The 16,293-nt window shown below is 43.1% G+C and overlaps 1 protein-coding gene across 7 annotated transcripts in view; it reads left to right on the forward strand.

The window, feature by feature from the left end:
* The first annotated feature begins 1,315 nt into the window (after positions 1-1,315).
* KIFC3 (kinesin family member C3) overlaps positions 1,316-16,293 on the forward strand; it is a 177,636-nt gene continuing 162,658 nt past the window's right edge. For 4 of the 7 annotated variants that reach the window (XM_030203558.1, XM_030203555.1, XM_030203563.1 and 1 more), the window contains exons 1-2: positions 1,316-1,809; positions 10,209-10,354. Coding sequence is in view for 4 of the 7 variants with exons in the window: in XM_030203555.1 (XP_030059415.1) it covers positions 10,315-10,354 (40 nt within the window). In the remaining 3 variants the exon portion in view is untranslated. Of the gene's footprint in view, positions 1,810-10,208; positions 10,355-12,502; positions 12,510-16,293 lie in introns of all 7 variants that reach the window. The other 3 variants (XM_030203556.1, XM_030203561.1, XM_030203562.1) reach the window with 3 other exon arrangements.

The raw sequence follows: 16,293 nt of genomic DNA on the forward strand, positions 1-16,293 counted from the left end.
TTTAGAGCACATCCTTATAGGTACAGGAAATCAGGGGCGTATCTGCGTGGGGCCACAGGGGCCTGGGCCCCCGCAGATTTCGCCCTGGACCCCCCTACCGCCGTTAACCCTCCCCCGCCTACCGCCAACCCTTTCCCCGCTTACCGCGGTCACCTACCCCCGAGGTTCGCTGCTGCCGGTTTTTTTAAATATTACTTCAGCTGGCGGGGGACCCCAACCCCCACCAGCCCAGCCGAGGTCTTTAACTTCTTCATCCTCGTGCTGTTAAACCTGCAATGCATCCTTCCAGTTAGACGGAGTTTGACGTCGCAGCACGTTGTACGTGCAGGACGTCAATGTGCTGCGACGTCAAACTGGAAGGATGCATTGCAGGTTTAACAGCACGAGGATGAAGAAGTTAAAGACCTCGGCTGGGCTGGCGGGGGTTGGGGTCCCCCGCCAGCTGAAGTAATATTTAAAAAAACCGGCAGGAGTGGACCTCGGGGGTAGGTGACCGCGGTAGGCGGGGAAAGGGTTGGCGGTAGGCGGGGGAGGGTTAACGGCGGTGAGGGGGGAGGGACGGCGGCTGGGGGGGGGTTATAATGTGCCCCCTCACTCTAGCCCCTGCCCCCCCTACCACCGAACCTCAGATACGCCCCTGCAGGAAATAGACATGCCACGTCACACACATTTGGCCCCCTTCTCCAGCTTACACATTGAAGAACCCACCACCTCACATGCGTTCTCTCCCTTCTCTCCCCTACAGTCTGGCATCTCTCTCTACCTTCTTTCCACCCCCCCCCCCCCCCAGTCCTCCAAACTTTTGTCTTGTTGAAGTGCAGGCACTGATAGTGAGTCTTGAAATGAGGGCGTCACACTCTTATCGCGTGGTTTATGAGCAGATAGTGCTCCTCCAAGTTGCACTAATATATCGATTTTTCTACAGCTAATCCCCAATGCAATAAAATGTGTTCTTGTTCGTTTATTCTTTACTTTTGGTTTGTTTACTGCATCAAAGTAAATTTTATTTTTTACTGCATATGTGGCTGAAGCTCAGCGCTGTTTTAACAATAACTTATTACATTGGCCCTACAGTTGTTGCAAACAGGCTGGACTATTAGACTTCTGATAAATGTTTTCCCTCTTTTGCTTGCTATAGCGAATGAATGCTTATTTTACTTCTGATTAGAATTCTGTCAAATGATTCTATTTTGTTTTGTTATTTTGCGAGCAGTCATAGTTCGTGAGAAAAGGTACATCAGGTCCCAAAAGTTTAACCAAAATGTATTAATTACTCCAATAAACAAGATACCACCTTAAGATTTTTTTTTTCGCTTGTCCGTTTATTTGCTACTCATCATGCCAGCCAAGGAAACCGTTAGTACCCCTCGTCCTAAGGTCTAAGCAGCTGTAGTGAAGGTGAAACAACAGCTAGAGGTGGGGGAGGAGAGTAGGCGCCTCAGGCTGGAGCAGAGGAAGGCTTTGGGATAGACGGAAGCCAGAGGCAACGGCAACCTTCCGCCGGGAACTCTCTGAAGTGCACCCGCAGGCCCCCTCCGGGGGGCCCCGCCCAGCCGGCTGCCCGCAAGACTCGGGCTGGCGAACAGGAACGGGCGGAGCCGGGTAAACAGGCGCCACTGCATTCCTACCATTCTCCAGCGGTGGTGGGAGGAGCCGAGGGAGTCGCGCGAGGGCGCCGGACTAACAAGTCATTAGCGCTCGTCTGCGCTATTTTGAGGTGCGCGTTGAAACGTCACAGTTTAACCTGAGGGACTGAGGATCCGCACCCGGGTGATATCTGCGGTCACCTTCGTTCAGTTTCCCGCTCAGGTAAGAAGCGTTACTTACTGGTTTCTCCTATCATTTCCGTTAATTCTGGGCTATGTGAGACCGGGGAAGGTAAATTGGGAGAAAGGATGCACCGGCACAGGATAGAATGGAAGGCGCGTCGTTCCTGTTGTATATAAATTACATAACGCTTCTTTCTCTCGGGTTGGCTTGGGGGTGTGCAGAGCACATTTACAACGTGTCTGGATTTTTTTTCCCCCTGTCTGCTTTCACTTATCTTCCGTCGTCCCTCTAAATAAAAAGCCAAAGGCGAAGTCTTCGAGTGGTCTCCGTGCGTCTGTGCCAGTTCATAGCCGCTGGCGTTCTAGGGGTTAAAACCTCGTTCCACGCTCTCGGAATTATACAGTGAGTTTGCGGTTCAGGAGGATGGGATTTCCGTATACAGCTGATCTCAGCAGTCTGCAAAGAGAATGGTTGTCCAGAGCTCTGTGACGTTGTGTCCAGAAAGAAGTTGTGCTGAGTTGGGCAGTAATTAGTGGCTTTTCACATTTGCACGAGGCAGATAATAAGAATTGGGAGTGCAAAGCGCAGGAACACCTGATAGTGCAGGGATCTTACTTGGCACACACTTCTGAGGGGTACTTCTATCGCGGTTTGTCCTGGCTGAAGTACATCCTCACTGCAAAATATTTGATCTTTCAGGTAGCCCGGCTCGAATTACTTATATTGGAGAAGACTGATGTAGTTGTTGAAATAAGGTCAATCTTCAGAAAAGCCGTTTGTATTCATTTATAGGAGTGCTCTAGTGGTCACTGAACTGAACTTTCTAAGGTACAAACTTAGATTATGAGCCCTCCTGGGACAGAGAAATATCCATTGTACCTGACAGTAACTCATCTTGAGCTACTACTGAAAAAGGTGTGAGAAAAATGTAAATAAATATGTACGTTACAGAAGACTTCCATTTTTCTGGCTGTCAGAAAACAGTTATGAATTTGTTGTAGATGCTTTATTGTAAGCTAATCCTGTTTTAATAGCTGAGGGACTTTTTCTCTTGTTTGCCAGTGATCTCCAACTTTTTTCATGTAAAGGGCTGCAAAGTGGTCATGAGAAAGCTCTGAGGGCCACCAAGAGACTTTAGGTTTACATATTAAACTTTTAATACTGATTCTACAACACTTCAAGAATATATTTTAAAAACTGTCTTTATTTTAGCTTGTAAACAGTTACAGGTACCATAAATGAGACACCTGAGAAAGACACACTGCAGTGCCACAAACACTTCTTTCTGATGTTTATTATGTAAACTACTTCGGTGTTTTTCGTTTCCTTGGGTTCCTGCACTTTTCTAAATGCAAATGTTTCCCAGGGTCTGTCTTTCAGACAATACAGGCAGTCTGCAAGAGGCATTAACCCTCCTCTCTGTTCTTTATTTTGCAAAGAAGCTCAGTGTTTTTCATTTCATTGCTTTTTGTCATACCACTGCACCACGGTTACACGTGCTACTACACAATCTTTGATCTGTGCTAGGCTGTACGTAGATACATATGGCATAGACATAGTATAGGTCCTACACCTGCCCTACACAGACATGTACAGGATCGGCCTATGGCAACCTATTTTTCAGGTAATGCAATCCTGGAGCTGGCAAGATTGACCTACACATTTTCAGGATTTGTATAGATCATTTCTCTTGACTGAGGACTTTGGGGGCCGTGTGTTGGAGACTACTGCTGCATGCATTGGGACCTTTCACTTGGTGTTCAATCAGAAGGTAACTAGGGATTTGCATCCTTATTCTGACCCTGGCTCCTCTTTTCTCCTGCCCCCTCTGCGCTGCAGTCCTCTTTTTCCTTCTGTTCCTTCTCATGGATCAGTGTAATAAAGTGCAGAAGGCTTTGTGCACAGCTTCTGTACGTAAGTTTTTGTGCTACTGTCAGTCCCAACCATTAGGAAGGACTAGGCAGTTGCTTCTGGGACTTGCCAAAGAGCATCTTCAGTCAAAACAAAACAGTGGACTCTGACAGCCACACAAATGAAAAGAAGCAAGAAGTATGTTTACCAGCTGGAAGGGCGTGCAGTTTTCAAAGTCCATTTACACAGATTGTTCTGGAAGGAGTGCTGTTAGGGTGATCTTGATATGTTGAAGGAGAGCCAAAGGGCCTAAAAGTTACCTGGGGAGGGTGCAAGGCTTAAAGTTTGCCTAGAGGGCACATAATACCCTTGAACTGGTCCTGACTGCCATGGGCACCGTATGTTTAAATGATTCTTGTACACAAGCTTTACAGAGAGACTCAAATAAACATTGTTTATCATTTATTAAGATTTTCTATACTGCCTTATTTGAAGCAGAAGTCAATGTGAAAGAAACTCCTTAAATAAAATAGGACAGAAATCTATCCTCCAGAGTAGAATGTGTACATTCATACAATGACCTTCAATTGCAGTATCTCTCCCCTCTCCCCATTTCTTTATCAGTTCAGTTTTCAGTCTAGTAGCTAAGATAGGTGAAGTATTAAGTTTATTTGAAATCTTTTCCAAAAGTATTTTTAAAGACGTACGTTTTCAACTCTGATCAAAATTTGGTGTAGGAATTTTCAGAATGTAAATACAGCAGCAATGTATTCCAAAGGCATGGAGCAACAACAGCAAAAAAAAAAAGGCACTGGTCCTGTTGATTCCCAGCTCGCTCGTGCTAGGCCTGGCAGTACAAGTATGTGGTATTTAGAGATTTGAAGATAATTTGTGAAAATGTATGGAATGACAAGTAGACTATGTATTAGTGTTAGTATCTTATGTTTAGTAAAACATGCCCGTTTCTTGCGCAAATGAAACAGGTGCTAGCACGATTTCCTTCCGAACCTCCCCCCCCCTCCCTACTCACCCCTTCGGCGTTCTGATGGCACTGCCCGCCATTGTTGCGGACCTCGGCACGCCACCTTCAATCTGCTGCATCGTTGGTTGTGAAGCCACTGATGCCATTGCTCCGCCCTCGACATCATCACGTTTGACGCGAGGGCGGGGCCCCAACACAGTGTTTTCGGTGGCTTCACCACCACGAAGGCTTTGAACCGGAAGGCAGTGCCTGGAGGACCTGACAGTGACGTCAGTGTCCTCAGAACGTTGAGGGTGAGTTTTATTATATAGGATTCTATGCTCAACTGGTAATCAGTATACGTGTATGAGCAAAGGAGTAATGCAATCTCTGTGTGAGATGCTATGTAAAACACATGCAGCAGTATTCTGCAATGTTTGCAATCATTTAAGGTTTGCTGTAAAGATGTCTGCTTCCACCATGTTACAGTAATCCAGTTGGGAGCCTATGAACAGTGTACGAGGAGCATTCTTTTCTAGATAATTTCTGGTTGATTTAAGACTGAAGGGCAAAGAATCCTGACTTTAGCACTTTTGTGATATGTTGAAAAATGGTAAGTTGTGAGTCCAGGGTAAATCCTAGGTATCTGAATGATGGTGCAGTTAGGGATCCTGACAAAAAGGATAAGTGTAAGTGATGAAGGGGGGGAGTGTGGCCTGTAAGACAGCAGGCTATGTTTTTGTCTTGATTGAAGACCAAATGATTCTTTTAACCATGTTATGACAGTTTCCAGACAGTTTTGAAGAACTGGAAGATTTAAATATTCATTAATGAAATGGTGGTGTAATGTACTAAAATGCGTAAATTTTAAGGGGTTTCAACATTAGCTTCAGAACTTTTAGTACAAGAACAGTGCTGGGCAGACGTCTACGGTCTGTGCCCTGAGAATGGCAAGGACAAATCAAACTCAGGTTATACATATAAAGTATCGCATACCATGTAAAATGAGTTTATCTTGTTGGTCAGACTGGATAGACTATTCAGATCTTTATCTGCTGTCATTTACTATGTTACTATATTATGCAGATGACAGGCACTTAGGCCAAAGGTAAAAAGATTGAACAAGATTGATGAGAGAATTGAGCCTAGTAGAACCCCACAGGATAAGCAATGTTTAATAGAGGTACTGTTAGATATATATACTTCAAAAGTGCACAGCTCATTTAAATCCCCTGGTAATGAATGTGTTAGCTATTTAAATCCAGATACAAAGAAGTGAGAGATAACGCCCAATATTCAGAGTGGGCAGGAGCGACTCTGGCTCGCTTAACCCTCGATTATTCAGCAGCAGTAAACCAGACAGTGCTGCTGAATATCACTTCTGATCGACCATTAAAAAAAAGTGGGCAAGTCAGGAGCAGTATAGGGAGTGGTGTTGGAGAGCAGCCAGGGGTTATGCAGGTGCCAGTATTATTCGGTGCCAGCACCCACACAGGTAAGTGAGTGAATGTAGAACAGTTCAAAAGCTGCCTTAAATTCACCCACATAACTATGCAGGTCCTGGCACTGAATGTTGGCCGAGACCCGCAAAACTATATTTTAACTGGTTGTATCCCTTGTGGTCCTTGCAGTACTGCAAGGCTGCAGTGGCTATTTGCAGCCAGCAGGAGTGAGGGGGCTTTGTCCCTGCCCCAATGCCCCCACTAGGACCACAAGGGTTAATGGTGAGGAGGATTTGATCCAGGTGGGGTTGGAGGGTTTTGAGTCTGGTGGGCTTGGAAGGAAGGAGGGCTACTTTGAGACCGGAGGGGGGGATCAGGGGTATGTTCCAGGTAAAATATAGTTGTGTGGGTTCTGACCAATATTCAGCTGTCTTATATTTAAACAATGCTGATGCTGCTGGCTGAATTTTGACCGGCTTGAGGGTGAATGTAGGTTTTTATTTATTTATTTATTTATTGTATGCCAGGTTTGAGGAGTTAAAGGGTTAGTTTTTTCTTCTGTTGCCAACTTTGGTGAGGATATCATGTTTGTTTCTTCTCTATTACAACAAAATGATGGAATTACAACCTATTTTACTGGCTTTATTGAAGGGGCTGGGCAGGGAATGAGGAGCTGAAGGGGAGACATGCTGAAAGAAACAGTAAAGTGTTGGACAGGTCACTGTGCTGTAAAACACGGCTTTCTGCTTTAATATACTTGTAATTCAGTCATGTTTCCACTCCATAGAGGTTCTGTGCCCTGGGCAGTTGCCTCTCGTGCAAGTGTGGCCATGTGTTCTACAGCTCAGTTATACTGAAGTCATCCAGTACTGGGTATGCTAGACTGATCTCTTGGGCTGAATGTACCATTGGTGCTGATGATGATTCCTAGTATAAGTATCTGGAGAACTACAAATACAATGACAGAAAATCACTCTGTGAGTAATTACTGTGAACTCGTTTGCAAGAAATATGACTGAACCTAATGTGGTCCTAAGGTCTTACCCATACTGTCGCCTAAAGAAGGAATAATATATGTATATAATGGCATTATTCCTGTGTGTGTGTGGTTACAACTACAGTACTCCTGAGAAAATTACAGGTTAGCAGCTACATTAGGCTATAGACCACGGAGCTCATTTTCAAAGCACTTCCATAGGTTACTTACTATCAGGCTCATTTTCAAAAGAGATAGACGTCCAAAAAGTGACATGTCAGCATTTGGATGTTTATCTCACACAAACATCCAAATCGGTATTATCGAAACCTCTTTTTGGACGTCTTTCTCTGAAGTCCGTCAGAAGGACGTCCAAATCTCAAGGGGACATGCCATGGGCGTGTTCAAGGTGGGACTTGGGCGTTCCTAAGACATGAACGTCTTTCAGCAATAATGGAACAAAACAAAGACATCCAAGACTAAAACGTAGATGTTTTTATAGCAAATAGCTTCAGTGGGAATTGAACCCACTTCCCCAGGATCAAAGTCTGCTGCACTAACCACCTTGCCAGCCTCAGATGTTGTACTTGGGTCAATTAGAATAGCATGCAGGTCCTTGGAGTAGTCTAGTAGTGGTGCAGTGCACTGCAGACAGGTAGACCCAGATTTCTACCTCCTCATACTTGTTACACTTGTGGAGGAAACTGTGAGTCCTCCAAAACCCACTGTACCCACATATTGGTGCTCCCATCACCTGTAAGGGCTATGGTAGTGGTGTACAGTTAGGGGTAATGAGTTTGGTGGGGGGCTCAGCAGACAAGATAAGGGAGCAATGGTGAGATGTATACCTGCAGTTCCCCCCAAGGATGCCCTATTGCTTTCCTGGGCTTTCAACGTTTCCACTATTCTACTTGATGCCAAACTTTCTATTTTTTGTTATATAACATATGAGCCTTGTGTCTATTGTTTATCATTAGATTTGGGCTTTGAATTCAGATCTATAGATGGAAAGGAGGTCTCATTACATATATTTAAATACCAGAGTGCTATTTTTCCATACTTCATAACAAGAGTGTACATTTCCTAATTACCTGTCCCAATACACCTGAAGCTTTTACCTCCTCAGTGCATGCAAATGGTTCATCCCTGTGTGGATTCTCTGTTGCCATGTGAGGCTTTCTTTCCAACCAAAGCTTTTACCACACTCAGGACATGTAAACGGTTTCACTCCTATGTGTATTCTCTGGTGCATTATGAGGTTTACCTTCTGACCAAAGCTTTTACCAGACTGTATACATGCAAATGGTTTCTCTCCCCTGTGGACTTTCTGATGCACTTTGAGATTTACATTACAGTCAAAGCTTTTTCCACACTTAGAACATGTGAATAGTTACACAAGAAAGTGAATTTTGTACATTTTGCATTTGGATGTATTTGTTTGAAAATGGACCAAAAAATCATCCAAATCACAAAACATTTTTCCAAACAGCATTTTCATTTTTTTTTTTTTTTTTTTGTAGAAAATGACCTTTCCTGTTCTGATTTAAAATGTCCAAATTCAGACTTAGATGTCATATCCAAAAATGCCCCGTGTGCATTTGACTTGCCCAAAGTCACAAGGAGCAGCACTGGGAATTGAACCCATGTTGCCAGGATCAAAGCTCGCTGCACTAACCATTAAGCCACTCCTCCTCTGTTTTGGACATCTTGCATTTGGACATCTTTTGTTCGAAAAAGGACATCCAAATCACAGAGCGTCCATAGTGTTTTTGAATATAAAAGAAAGACGTCCATCTCTTTCAAAAATGACCTTTTCTGTTCGGAATTTGGACATCTTTGTAAAACGTCCAAATTCTGATTTAGACGTTTCTTTCAAAAATGGCCCTCTATGTAACTTTGCAAGGCTAAGTGCTTTGAAAATACGCCTCCATGTGCCTGAGTAATAACTTATCCTTGGCATGCAAAAGACAACTAACTGCCTAAACCTGAACTATAGAGGAAAATCCCTTTCTCTCACCCTTGCAAATCCGCAGCTCCAGCGTAAGATGAGTGATGAATTGGGCTTTTCTTCAGTGCTCTAGCTGATCCCAGCAAATCCCCTGTAGGTATCAGCTATTGCTTGCCCTGCAAAGGCAGTTAGATTCTCAGTCTAGCAGAAGCTGTAAATAAGAAGCGCTTGAATCCTTCCTTGTGCTGAGCTTGACACAGGAAGATACCATTCATAGACGTTACTGACAATTCATTCCCTCTCCTCAGAGTATGTGCATGCCAGCAGACCTTCTCCTCTCCTATCCAAAAATTTTCTCTCCAAGCCCAAAGTTGCCACTGCCCCAGTGGTCCATAGGTGACAATCCAGGACCAATCAGAAAAACTATATACATCTGTTCAGCAGGTGATATACAGTCACAAAATAATGAGGTGCTGTTGGGCTTCCAGATGTTCACCTTGAATGATACAGGATGCCTCACTAACGAGGTATCTGATGAGGATTACCATATTCCCAAGTTTCTGTGAAACTCTCCTCCACAGCTGTACATGAGATAGACTGGAGGGCAAATATAGGTGCACAGCATGTCTTTGAATACAGGCAGTGGCGTAGCAAGGTGGGGGCGGTCTGTCCCGGGTGTCAACGGGTGGGAGGGTGCTCCGTCCACCCCCCCCCCCCCCGGCACAGCGCCTTTCACTCCTCCCGACAGTCCCCACCTGCCTACCAGCTGAGCTCCGGCCGGCACCTCCAATCTGCAGCGCTGCTGACTTCAAATGAAGAAAACCGTCTCGTCGTAGGCCCTTCACTACTGAGTCCCGCCCTCTGATATAACTTCCTATTTCCTCGAGGGCGGGACTCAGTGAGTGAAGGGTCAACGACGAGACGGTTTTCTTCATTTAAAGTCAGCAGCGCTGCAGATTGGAGGTGCCGGCCGGAGCTCAGCTGGTAGGCAGGTGGGGACTGTCGGGGGGAGTGAGAGGCGCTGCGCCGGGGGGGTGTTGCTGATACCAGGGGGGTGCCATGCTGCACTGCACCCGGGGGGGGGGTGCGCGCAGCAGCGATCCGCCCCGGGTGTCAGCCAAGCACGGAACGCCACAGGATACAGGGCACCCCTACAGAACTCTATACAGAAACACTTCTTCTATACTTACACATTGATGGTGCTGCTGTTTCCAAAATTCTATAGTCCATTATATAATTTTGTGGTTCTTTTCTGTTCAGCAGTGTCTTCAAGAACAAGACGCATAGATTGACATCAGTGAGTTGTCTTTCTTTTCTTCTCTGAGATCACAGCCCTGTCTTCTATGCCACCAGCTGCAGGGATTCAATGCAAGCCTTTCAGCTTGAATTGCCACCTCCCCTTACAGGTATCTGCAATCTGTAATGTTTCCGAAAGCTCAGCACATAAAAAGAATAAGAGTCATTCATTGCTCACAGCCTGCTTTTCCCGCCTGATTCTTACAATGTTATCTTTGTGTCTGGGATTTTGCATTGCAACATCTCGGGTTGTGACAAGCAGGAAGAGAGTGTTGATATTTTTGTGGCAAGATGTCTCATCATGCACACACCTCTGTGTTGTAGTAGCAGTCAGTCCAGGCTCATCAGCTTGTTTCCTGATCCCTGTCAGCTTGGTTAATTGTATTTTATATGTGGTTTGTGTCTATATGTGATTGAGCCAGTTAAATATACATATTCACATTAGTGATATTCAATAACTGGCCATGGTCCTTGATTTTGGAAGCTCTTCAGTGGAACGCTAGGTTTTGGGCTTTATTGGCAAAGATGTTTCCATAAAGTCAGACAAGCTAAATTGAACAAATTAACTTATTTTAGTATGTGTTGATCTATTCTGTTTAGATGTGTGATGATAGGCAGCTTATGAAAGTATTGGAGAGTTTTTCTGAAATACTACATCGGATTCATTTAACTGTGGAGAACATGGAAAACTTTTTACTATATGTTCAGAAGTTTATATTTAGGTTTAAGAATCTCTCTCCAGTGAAATTTAATTTCTTCTGTGGCTGTTTTTCTCCCAGCCTTACTCATGTTCCAAAAAAAAGTGTACTTGTACATGACCATCAATGCAACGAAACAAAAGCTATTCTGTCAACTTGAATGTACAGGAAATAATGCCAAGTTAGAGATACCTTTGGCAAGTCATAGCTTCTTACACAACAACTGCAACTTACATTCATAAAGATATTATAAAATTTAAGAAGTAAATGTGCTATTTGGGTCAAAGCTTCCTCACTGTTCAGTGGAATGGTCTAGTTAAAGCCTGGTGGCACTGAACCAGATATAAGGTTAAGGGGAGGAAACTCACCAGCTAGACGTGTTGTGATTTGTTTGGCTGAATGCCACAATGTGCAATATAATTTATAATTATATAGTTTTAAACTGTGCAGCATACAAAAAGATTGGGATTGGGTTCATCAAAGGTGTTTTCCATAGTTGCAGCATAGGAGGGAATGTGGGTCAAAGCTTCTTCACTGTTCAGTGGAATGGTCCAGTTACCCTTCTATTAAAGCCTGGTGGCTGTGAACCAAATATAAGGTTAAAGGGAGAAACTCGCCAGACAGACTTGTGATTTGTTATATAATTTTAAACTGTGCAGCGTACAAAAAGATTGGGATTGGATTCATCAATGGTGTTTTCCATAGTTTGCAGAATAGGAGGGAATGCGAGCCAGTCTTTAATGTCGTATCCATTAAAGTAATTTACTCTGTGACATTTCACTATAATAGAATAGTTTCCTGCTCTGCAGTCTCCTTTTTGTCTTCCATACGCGAGTGAGTGCATGCTTTGGCTACAGAACCTTGTGCCGCTTCATCATGCCTTCACACCGGTTTGAGAACGGGGAGATGAAGATGTTACAATAGGCAGGATGAAGGTGTAATTTTTATTTATTTAGTTAGTGATGATCTACCTTCAATAACTCAGACCATGATTGGTTCCTCTGAACTGTATATCAAGAAAGCATGTTTCTAGAGGAAATACATGATAGTTCCAAGTATCTCGTTTTTGTTGTAATTCTCAGCTGAGAAGCTCTGTATATTAACTTCCCTTTTGAACACTATGAAGCATATTTTCAAAGTACTTAGACTTACAAATTTACATGGTAACTTATGGACCTTTGTAAGTGTAAGTGCTTTGAAAAATTGTATTTATGTGGGGAGCACCTATTACCAAGGGTCTTGTGTATTTCTGAATGTGCGTTTGCATGGATGGACAAATATAATCAGAACAGGTGTCCACAGAGTGATAGTGATGGCAGTCCTTGTACAGTTCTAGATTTAGACTTGGTTACTGTTGGCAGTACCAAAAACTTGTTGAATCTAGGGTTGAGGCTTAGATGCAGTGAAAATCTGGAAGGAAAGCAGCCTTGTTAGTATTTCTGGTTTGTTGCTACAATGAATAGTTTTAAAGGTAGCTAACTGCATTGGGCTTGGCCTAGGTTAAAGCTATAAATATGTTGTATTTTGATTTTAGATTCATTGCTCACGGTTCCCAATCAGAGCTCAGGTTGAATTAAATTTAGGTACATGAATCATATCCCTGCTCAAATGGGCCCACAATTGTTTTTGTACCTGAAGCAACAGAAGTGTTAGTGGGAGAAGCAGGATTTGAACTTTCCCTGGTTTTGCTACCCACATTTCTAACTACTAAACTACTCTTTCACTTCATATTTTATAATGGCAGATTAAAGTATTGATGCATCTGTTATCCTTTCTAGTTTGTTTCCCATAGTGGTGTAATCCTTGGTGTGTTGTCTGGGTACCAGTTTGGCCCAGTTGCATTATATCTTGTGTGTTCCAGTGACCTAGCAAAAGCATGTCATATACCCTACAAATGTTGATCCAGTTTTGTTTTTATTTCCATTCTTCCGTATGATGTGCCAGATGAGATGCTATTTACATGTTCCAGCATGCATGGCATGTTTACTGTCAGTGTGGCAGCTTACAGGGAAATGAAATGGAGCAGGGAGGGAGGCAATCTGCTTGATTGACAATGAGCACGCTTTAGAATTTATTAAAGCTTTAAATCTTGGGTAGGCTGTAAGATCCGTTTTTATGATACTTGTCGTGGGTTGAAGAGAGGTTTCATTTCTAATATTTGTACATATTAACAATGACTGAGAAAAATGTTCTTCTGGAGGATAACGGTCCAAAGAAGAGCATAATATGATAAAAATGTTTTATTTGTGCCACTGTAAAATGTCCTGACGTGGCCATGTTTTGCCTTACTAGAGGCTGCGTCAGGGGCTAAAACATCTATTGCGATCCCAAAGGGCACATACACGCACGCAATAGAGCTAAAATCCAATGAAAACAGCGCAACAATCGGCCTTGCAGTTTGAATGAGAGAGACAGTTGCAGTGTTTCTATCAACCCTACAAGCTGCAAGGCTGATTGTTGCTGCTTTCATTGGATTATAGCTCTCACATGTATGTGCCCTTTGGGACTTCAATAGCTGTTTTAGCCCCTGACACAGCCTCTAGTGAGGTGAAACGTGGCCACGTTGTACATTTTACAAAGTGTCACAAAGGCTTTATCATATTAGACTTATGTTCTGCTCTTCTTTGGACTGTTTTCTGCATTGCAGAACATTTCGTTCCTCTTCTGGTGTTTACGGTTCTCCTGGAGGATAAGCCAGAAAGGACATAGAGTAATGTGTCCTGTTTAAATTCTGTTCTTTGTTTGGTAAAATTCATTGGCAGAGAAAAATCAAAACAAGCCAAGGTAAAAGTGCCAGCATTACTCATAGAGGAAGGTCAGCTCGGGTCTAGTACAGGTTCCTGTTCTAGTTTTAGGTCCTGAAACAATCGGGATTAATGAAAAGCACGCATAAACAGGAGCCAGCATCAGAGAAGATTAAAGATATGGACCAATTAGAAATCCTAGAAAATGAGAGAATTCTGTTCACTTTTGTTGAAGTGTTGTCTGAATTAGTGGCAGATTGTTGTAAACTTTGAAAAATGGAGTTAATTCCTACTGTTTTTTTTTTTTTTTGAATACTCTTATGAAGAGAGGCAATATTGAAGTTTTTTTTCCACAGATAAGCAGCTGTACACATGTGGAAAAAGATCTATTGCGAAATATACCTCCCTCCCTCCCCACATTGCAGGCAAAACTGTATAAGTTGGTTACAATGTGAGTACTTCTACCTTTAGGTGGCAAGGGTCAGGGAAGAGAGAGAGTATGCACACAGCTTTCCTTCTGAAACCCCCACAAATAATTTTAGCAGGTATATTTGCACCTGCTTTAAAGTGCGTGCTAATATCAGAGCCCTGTTTTTATTTATTTATTTATTTGTTATATTTATACCCCACATTTTCCCACCTATTTGCAGGCTCAATGTGGCTTACAAAGTATCATAAAGGCGTTTGCCATTTCGGTTGATAACAAATACAAGATTGTGTTGAGGTCAAATGAGGTAGAAGTGAATCAGGTGTCCTGGGGTCGAGGGGAAAGAGGAAAGTAAATTGTCCAGTACGAACATTGATTATGTTGTGTTGCTGGGTGTGAGGATTTTTATGTTGGATCGGTGGGATAAGCTTTTTTGAAGAGGTGGGTTTTTATTGATTTCCTGAAGTTTAGGTGGTCATGTATTGTTTTCACTGCATATGGGAGTCCATTCCATAGTTGTGCGCTTATGTTTTTAAAAATGTATCTGTGGGACTATAAGCCCCACATGAGATAAAAAAAAAAAAAAGAAAACAACCTACCATTTATTGGAGGTAATTTTGTAATGTACTTGTGTGTAGAACAGTTCTACGTGTTACGTCAGCACTCAAAAGTTGTCCAGAGATATCCACATATAAAAGGTGATACAGAGAATTCTTAACTCCCATTGTTAAACAGTATGAGCCGGACTGGAAAAAAAAAAAACAGCACAGAGCAGATTCCCATGTCAGACTTACACCAGCTGAAACCTGGTGTAATTTCTGGTGCACAACTTAAGGTATGGTCCCCCATATTCTGTAATGGTGTGGTCAGCTTTTCAGAACACTCCTGACCTGCCCATGCTCCCTTTTGTGTTGTGTGCTGTGGCAGTTGATCACCCTGTGTTATAGAATAGCATGCAGCCAGATGCACATGCATATCCTAATTGGTGCCAATTAACAATAAGTTGTGGTTAATGTTCAGTGATTTGACGTTGGCTCATTATCCAGTTAGGTTGCGTGCACATCTTGTATTGGTGTCCAAATTTGGGTAGCATATATAGAATCCAGGAGAATATGTATAGATCAGGGGTGTCCAACCTCGGCCCTTGCTGGGTCGGGTTATCAGGATTTTCCCAATGAATATGAATGAGATCTATTTGCATACAATGGAGGCAGTGCATGCAGATAGATCTCATGCATATTCCTTGAGGAAATCCTGAAAACCCGACTGGATCATAGCTACAATATATGGGCCTATGAGCCTTGACAGCCCAGGTGCCCTGTTATAACATTTTACTTTTCATGTGTGTAAATGTGCAGGTACCATATATGGGTATGCATCTAAATATATGTAAATGCTGGAATACTGCTTGCAAATAACGGATATCACTGTGCTTCTACCTACCTGGTGTCTTTATTACCTCCCTGCGTACCACACATGCCTCCTCAATCAACTCATTTGTATGTGGGGTCATGAGATACTCTAGTAGTGTGAGTGCTGTCAGGGATAGTTAACTGAAATCTTCACCAGGGATGGTACTCTGAGCTGCTCCTGCTTTGACACAGGTTTTCTTAACATGAAAGGATTACATGGCAGCTTGCAGTATTATGCTTCAGATCTTGTCCCTGAAACCAGCTGAAATGGGCAATCTGCTGAAACACTGATAAGCAAAAGGGGGGCGGGGGGCGGCGCAGTGACACTTAAAGGTACAACTAAAGTTAAACATTAGCCAGTAGGATATTTGAGGAATTCTCAAGGGCTGATTATATTGTTTTACCAGCAGAAAAATCTCAGTGCTTAATGATTGCAGACCTGGATGAGGACTTTGAGTTTCCTGTATGCTGTGATTGCTTGCCACAATTCCTTGTGCTGGCTGAGGGGCCCTTGCAGAAAGTATTACCATGGGTTTTACTGGCTGAACAATGTAGAAATGCTTTCAGCATGGGTGTTGTGTGGAAATCATTATTGAATACTGTATTTGAAATGCGTGGCAATGTAGTCATTTAACAATTCTGTGGCTATGCCAACAAAAAACGTTTGCAGTTGTAGCTTGAGAATTCTTGTTGCCAGGTCCAGAGCAGAGTAGAAGGGATGGTTGAGAGAAGCTGATGTCTAGTGTCACCCCTCTCTCTCTCTCTCCC

This window comes from Microcaecilia unicolor, chromosome 5, assembly GCF_901765095.1.
Source record: "Microcaecilia unicolor chromosome 5, aMicUni1.1, whole genome shotgun sequence".
NCBI classification, from domain to species: domain Eukaryota; kingdom Metazoa; phylum Chordata; class Amphibia; order Gymnophiona; family Siphonopidae; genus Microcaecilia; species Microcaecilia unicolor.